At 33.1% G+C, this 7,287-nt stretch overlaps 1 protein-coding gene across 1 annotated transcript in view; it reads left to right on the top strand.

Annotated features, from left to right (window-relative positions):
• Positions 1 to 6,189, top strand: part of HCFC2 (host cell factor C2) — a 39,548-nt gene extending 33,359 nt beyond the window's left edge. Inside the window, exons 14-15 of the mRNA XM_017540386.2 lie at positions 1,598 to 1,783; positions 2,624 to 6,189. Of these exons, the coding sequence (XP_017395875.1) occupies positions 1,598 to 1,783; positions 2,624 to 2,938 (501 nt within the window). The 3' untranslated portion in view covers positions 2,939 to 6,189. The remainder of the gene's footprint in view (positions 1 to 1,597; positions 1,784 to 2,623) is intronic.
• The last annotated feature ends 1,098 nt before the right edge of the window (positions 6,190 to 7,287 follow it).

A 7,287-nucleotide genomic window follows, 5' to 3' on the forward strand; every position in this document is an offset into this window, starting at 1 on the left:
TTAACCAGTATGTCTAGAGAATGGAACTGTTTTTTTCCTATTGAAAAAAAAATTTATTCATGATTTTACAATTTTAAAAAATCTAAAAGCCCTGATATGCTATTAAATACAATCTAATATTCCCTTAATTCGGAAACCCCGTAAAAAGATATTTTATATATATACATATATGTAAATTAGACATTTAACCTTCTAAGAATTATTAAATAGATAACAGGTCCAAAGCACATTGAAATTTTTTGTGTGTGTGAAGGCCAGGTGCAGTGACTCATGCTGGTAATCCCAGTACTTTGGAAGGCCAAGGTGGGAGGAGCTTGAGCCCAGGAGTTCGAGACCAGCCTGGGCAACATGGCTAGATCCTGTCTTACAAAAAATAATCAGAGGCATGGTATGTGCCTCTGATCCCAACTACTTGGGAGGCTGAGGTGGGAGGCTCACTTGAGCCAGGAGGTCAAGGCTATAGTGAGCCATGTTCAGGCCATTGCACTCCAGCCTGGATGACAGAGTGAGATGCCATCCCCTCAAAAACAAAATTATGAAATGGAGAATTTCTAAGAGAGAATTGCCAAGGAAATAGATGTTCATTTTGAATCTCCTGAAGATATGCACAAATGGGGATTATAACATATATATATGTTTTGCTACTATTACTCCTTGTATCCATCCCTCTTTTTCATATAGAATTTTTCTAATTCTTGACAAAAATAGAAATTCTAGTTAATAATTAGTATTATGGCCACTGAAATTTCTCACTGTAGTTGGATTTCATATATAAAGACATGTCTGTGTCTAAGGGCCTAGTAGCTATCTGATTTTTCCTAAAAGAAAAAAAATCGCCTAAAATTTAGAGCAGGTAAACTTAGTTTTGAATCAGTTACTAGTCCCAGTATTCAGTAGTGTGATCTTGGAAAGTCAACTTGTTTAATCTCTCCTTGACTTAGTTTCCTTATCTGTAAAATAGAGATGACATAGCTCCCTTAAAGTAGGGTAACGCATTGGCACTCTAACTGGGAGAGTTAGGGAGAATATGTAAAAATTGAAAGTTGTGAATGCTATTATCTTCCTACCTAGAGTATATAATCTAATGATTTTTTAAAACACTCTGTACTACTTGCTAGTCACTCCTTTTCTGTCAATCTTGCCTGCCTGTTTCTAAAGGATATTGTTCCTGGCCAGACTATTATTTGACAGCATATCTTCTGAGATTGCTTGCTGCTTCAAGATAAATTTACATGATGATGGGATAATTGTTACTTTGTTTATACTGGTTGTCAGCTTTTTTCTACTTTCACATTGTTCACGTGCAGAATGCTCTTACATTTCTCTGTATAATCAGTGATTCTCAAGTGGAAAGAGTGCTCCCTCTGGATAAGGATCACAGATTTATGGACTTAGTTGCTTCTCTATTGGAGGGTTCATTCTATGTGAGAGAGAAGGAGATAAATGTGAACCAGACCTTAAAATGCAATTTATTTATTTATTTATTTTGCAATTTATTCTTTGAAAGTTTTTTTGTTGAATAAAAATTGAATAATTTTAAAATGTTAACAATATTAGTTGTATCTTTTCTTTGACTTTTGTATATACTACATTTTAGGTAGGAAATGCAGATGTACCTGATTACAGCTTGCTTAAGAAACAAGATCTTGTTCCAGGCACAGGATACAGATTCAGGGTTGCTGCAATCAATGGTTGTGGGATAGGTCCTTTCAGCAAAATCAGTGAATTTAAAACTTGTATTCCTGGTTTTCCTGGAGCTCCTTCTGCAGTCAGAATTTCAAAGGTAAGACATCGGGTCAAGACTTGTTGGTGATTTTAAATTATTTGAAACTTAATATGTGAAGTAAACTGTCAGTTTAGAAATTCTTGTTCGCATCTAATGAAATGAGGGATATCTAAAAGGATGGATTAAAAGTTTAAAAAGTAACTTTTGCTAATCCATCATTTTTTTAACTTTTAAGTTCAGGTGTACATGTGCAGGTTTGTTACAAAGGTAAATGAGTGTCATGGAGGTTTGTTGCGCACATTATTTCATCACCCAGGTATTTAGCCTAGTACCCATTAGTTATTTTTCCTGATCTTCTCCCTCCTCCTACCCTCCACTCTCCGACAGGCCCCAGTATATTGTCCCCCTCTATGTGTCCATGTGATTTCAAGCAAAATTACAGCATCCAAATCACAGAAAGGCAGAGAAATCTGGTATGCTTCTAAATTTGTTCTTGTTATTATGGAACAAAAACATTTGGCTGGAGAATTTTAATAGAACATTCAAAACTGGATTATGTTTTATCCTACTCCCTAGAGAAGAAAAGATCTGTATTTAGGAAAGAAAAATCCCTGTTTTGGGATATTACAGGCAGACATTTAAGCCTAGTTGTGTTTAATCTCTCTTAGACTCAGTTTCCTTATCTGTAAAATGCTTTTTTGAAAAGCAAGCATGAATTAAACATTGTAGATCCAAATGAGATAGATTTTTAAAAACCAACAATAAAAGATCTAATATCTAATGCAATTACTTTAGAAAAAAATGAGCATTTTGTAGTCTAAAGATAGACTCAAAATAATAAATGATAACAGAGGAAACTTAAGAATCTTTAACCTGTTTTTTCCCCTACTCGTCAAGAATGTTGAAGGTATCCACCTTTCCTGGGAACCTCCAACTTCACCTTCTGGAAATATTTTGGAATATTCGGCCTACTTGGCTATCCGCACATCACAGATACAAGATAATCCAAATCAACTTGTGTTCATGAGGATTTATTGTGGTCTTAAGACATCATGTATAGTAACTGCTGGGCAACTTGCAAATGCACATATTGATTATACATCCAGGCCTGCCATTGTGTTCAGGATATCAGCAAAGAATGAAAAGGGATATGGACCAGCTACACAAGTTCGGTGGCTTCAAGGTAACAATAAGAAAGCACCTTTAAATTGAATTTTTTTTTTTTTACTGAAACTATCTATTGTGATGATGATTATTTATTAGTAACTGGTTACGAAGATTTGTCATTTAAAAGAGTATTCTCTGACTGTATTTCCAGCAGTTATGAACTTTAGTTTGTAAATTGTTCGTAAAATGTATTTGCTGAATTCTAGATCCAAATAAAAGAAAAGAAGCAAAGACTTTCTGAAAATTAGTATATGAGTTTTTCCTTACAGATATAGCTCTTTTATAAAGAAAAACAGTGAAATTAAGATGAAATCTAGAAAGCTTTATTACCCCAATATCTTTTATAAAGGCTATGTAACCCAGTCATCCTAGAGTTATTGAGATGATTCTAGTAACTGGCTGTTGTATGCTATGCTATCTTATATAGTAAATGTTCTCTATAATGTAAATGTCCCATCTTTGAGTACTCCCTCTATCTTCTATATGAGCAGTGTTCCTCTAACAACTATCTTCTTTTGGATAATATGTGTGATACTATAATAATTCCAGTAGTCGTTTGATTCCTTTCTTTGTTTACAGTTAACACAGAGCTTAAGAAATTAAAAAAGAAGGAGGCAAGTTTAGAAACTGCGTTTGAATTTTTATTATTTTCCAAGAATTATGGTAAAATACAAAAAGAACAATGAGTTTTCTTGATTCCTACCACGCCAATGTATTTGAATATATTTTTGGCCAAAGCACTTATCTGGCCGTCATTTTTCTCATAACAGATGAGGGAGTTAAAACAGTTTACCTTTAAGGTCACTTTCAGCACTAAAGTTTTGTGTTTTTAGTAGAAGAAGTATATCCCTGAACATTTTCATCTGTCTTAATGGCTCTGATTTTACTTTTGCTAAAATTAAAATCTTCATAATTGAAAATTCAAAATTAAAGTATATACCCTCCTATTGCAGAAGGAAACAGGCACCTTAACAGGACACAAGTTTTAAAATAGTGTTTTAAACATTTGTAACATTTTTGTAAATGCTCTAAATGTTTTATTTTTGCATTGTTTTTACCTTGAAATTGTATAAACTTTTTTACTATGAAAATATAAGCATTAGACAGCTAACTCAGGTTCCATTACAACCTTAAAGTTACAGATAGGCATTATAAACACTCTGCTATAGGTAACTTGTTTTAAACCTTTAGGAATTTCATGGTTCCACTGCCTATTTAAATCTGGAATTAATATACAGAGCAATAATTGCAGAAAAGATATTTCAAACTAAGAGCTTCAGTAACTGCAGGGGAACAGTTCTATCTTTTTTTAATGCCATATAACCTTATGCCAGTTTAGGTTGACTGAGTAGCTATGTCCTCAAATTTCATGTATAATACCCCCCTAGCAAAGATGGATTTAATTGTGCAGAATTGATATATATGTGTGTTCCAGTTACTAATTTAAAGTGTATAGAATATTTTAATATATAATTTTTGTAAAGAACTGGGATTTTTATACTACAGTATTTGTAATTAATGTGTCTCATTAATTAAGTTTCTCTTGAAGAAAATATGCAAATTGTTAGACACATGATGAGTGGTTTCCAAACTCTAAAGATAAAATAAATGCACTACTATGGTGTTGTTAGAATACCTTTTTGTGGCTGTATGAATCTTTACTCTTTAAATGTGTAATTTACGATGTTTACAAGGAGCTTCTCTGGTTTGTTATCCCAGCAACACCCTTGGTGAGAGCTTCATTCTGCATTTTTTTAATTCATATGCTTTGCTTTTGGCATATGCTTGCTTTTTGCACTAGTAGAATTTTAACTTACCTCATTATTATGTTTGTAATCATTTGTCTAGCTTCTGTAATGTTTCTGATATTGGCTAAACAAATACTTAACCAAAGTTAAAATACATGATAAGCAATTTTGCACATATTAAATATTAGGGTTTGTCGTGTATATGTGTATACTTAATTATAAAAAGAATAAGAATGGAAAGTTATACTAAAAGTGTATGTTTCAAGCCCAATTATTTTAAAGATCTATTGCTTTAATAGGAAAAGTTTGGCTTTTAACCCCTTCTTCTCTGCATTAATTAACAACATGCATCTTGAAGTACTTCTTCTAATGACAAGGAATAAGTTGATTTTAAGCAAAGGATAGAATATTTGTTTGAGTATGCACATTTATGCCTATTTAGTATTTGATGCAGTTTACTTTGCTTAAAAGCCTCCACTGTTCTGAACCAGGAGGTGATTCTGAGCCTGTGGTTCTAACAATGACTTACTTTTAGAGGGAAGAGAAGTCTTTCTATACCGAGGGATTTGTTAAAATTATAAATGTTTTTGCCTTGAGAATTAGCCCTGATTCTTTTTTATTGGCATTCGTACCTTAAGCACCAGTCATACTCATCTCTGTGATAAGGGATTGGTGACTGAAAAATGCCATTAAGAAATATCTGTGGCTTTGACAAAATTGATAGTTAAGAGATCTTAGAGCTGTGTGTGTCAATGAATAGACTGAATTGGAGTAAACAGTAAGAGAAGTACATTTAGCTTCTTATGATTTGCACATTTTCTAAGTGAAGATCCCTTTGTGTAGCAGTAGGCTAAATCATGCAGATATTTTTCATAGGATTTGCACTGAGTTAAATTACTTTCTTTATTCTTCCAAGTTGGATAAGCAATTCAGATGTAACAAGCCTTTGTGCCAGCCCTCTTCCGTGTTCTGCAACTCTGGCTCTCATAAGTAGTAAAAATATTTTTGATGCTGCATGCTCTCAGAATTATGTTTTCTAAAATATCATATTGGCTTCATTTTAGTTTAATAAACTTCTTCGTCAACTTAATTAGACATAGGGTATATATAAACTCAATTTTATCTGCATTTTTTAATTGAAATAATCTGATTGCATGTATGAAGGACCCCTGCCTCATTACTCAATTACATAAATACAGTTATCTATAGGAAGGTGAAACTGTTGATCTATTATGTCAAAGACTTGTAGACTAGCAAAGATTCATTCTGATTAGAAATAAGGTCTACTATAGTTAAAGATATTTTTATTTTAAAAAAATTACAGCCCTTGTAACATAAAAATCATTTGTAACATTGGATTTGAAGAGATTATTAGTATTTAAAATTGTAGTCATTTGATCATAAATGAAGTAGATTCCAAAATAGACTTGGTCTTTGACCCTTTAAGGTGTAACTGACTGACTGTTGTATTTTCCAAGACTGATTTTAGGCAGTTTTATGTATTGTGTACCAATGATATGTAAAATAAAGCACCTTTTCTACTATAAACAATTACAGGTGTTATTTATTTTGAAGGATATGAAAGAAAAGTTAGTGATGGCAGAGTAAATCTGTAGAAATGTTGATTTTATATTTAAAATAACATTTAGTATTTAAACATATAGTAACATGTTTAATAAACATGTTTAATAATGAACACGTTTAATAATTATTAAACATATATTTAAAAGGCTGCCTGTATTGTTTGAAATAATATAGGCAGCCTTTAAATTAAGAGTGGATCGTATTTAAAAACTTGTTGTTAAGTGTTTAAGATGGCAGTTGGGAGTCATTTTCTTATAGAAATGTAAATCCTATGTAACCCTTGTCATACCTGAACTAATATGCTTGAAAGCAAAAAGGCAAATGGCTCCAAGAAGTACTGTAAACTTGTCATCACCTTTTTTGTTGTCTTTTGTTTACTCTAAAATATTTTTCTTTATTCTTTTCATCCTTTTAAATTCACAGCAGCCAGACTTCTGACCTGCTACTCCATTGAAATGGCTCTCTAGCAAAGTTCAGGGATAATCTCCCATTTCCCAAATCCAGGGAACTCTTTCATCATATTTAATCTTGCCATTTGAAACTTTTGTCCACTCTCTTGGCACTTCCTCATTTTTGTAGTGTCTATGATACCATGCTCTCTGTCTGTCTTTACACACCTCCTCTTGTCTGTGGTCCCCTTCTTTACTCCACCTGGCCCCATTCATTATTTTCCTAGATTGAAGCCAAATTGCCAACCTGAAGAAGTCTTTCCTGACATACTCCACCACCAGGTAGATTTAACCACTTATTTTTGTTCTCCTACTGTCCTTTGTTACATCTTCTGTCATAGCAGTCTAAAATCTTAGTGCCCCTATTTGGTAGCATTTCCCTCTCCCTCTGCTAGATAGTAGGTCTTTGAGGCAGAGATTGGATCTTTATACCCCTTCCATGTTAGCTGGCTAGTTAACTGGTACTTAAATATTTTAACAAGTGGGTAAAGAAAATTGTTACCTTCACACTTCTTCATATTCCCACTCCTCACTTCTAAATAGGGGTCAAAATGGGAAGGAGACTTTGAAAAGGAAAGAGATTTTTGCAGATTTGCTAAGTATCTGGAGGAAA

This window comes from Cebus imitator, unplaced genomic scaffold (assembly GCF_001604975.1).
Source record: "Cebus imitator isolate Cc_AM_T3 unplaced genomic scaffold, Cebus_imitator-1.0 Scaffold8, whole genome shotgun sequence".
NCBI lineage: Eukaryota > Metazoa > Chordata > Mammalia > Primates > Cebidae > Cebus > Cebus imitator.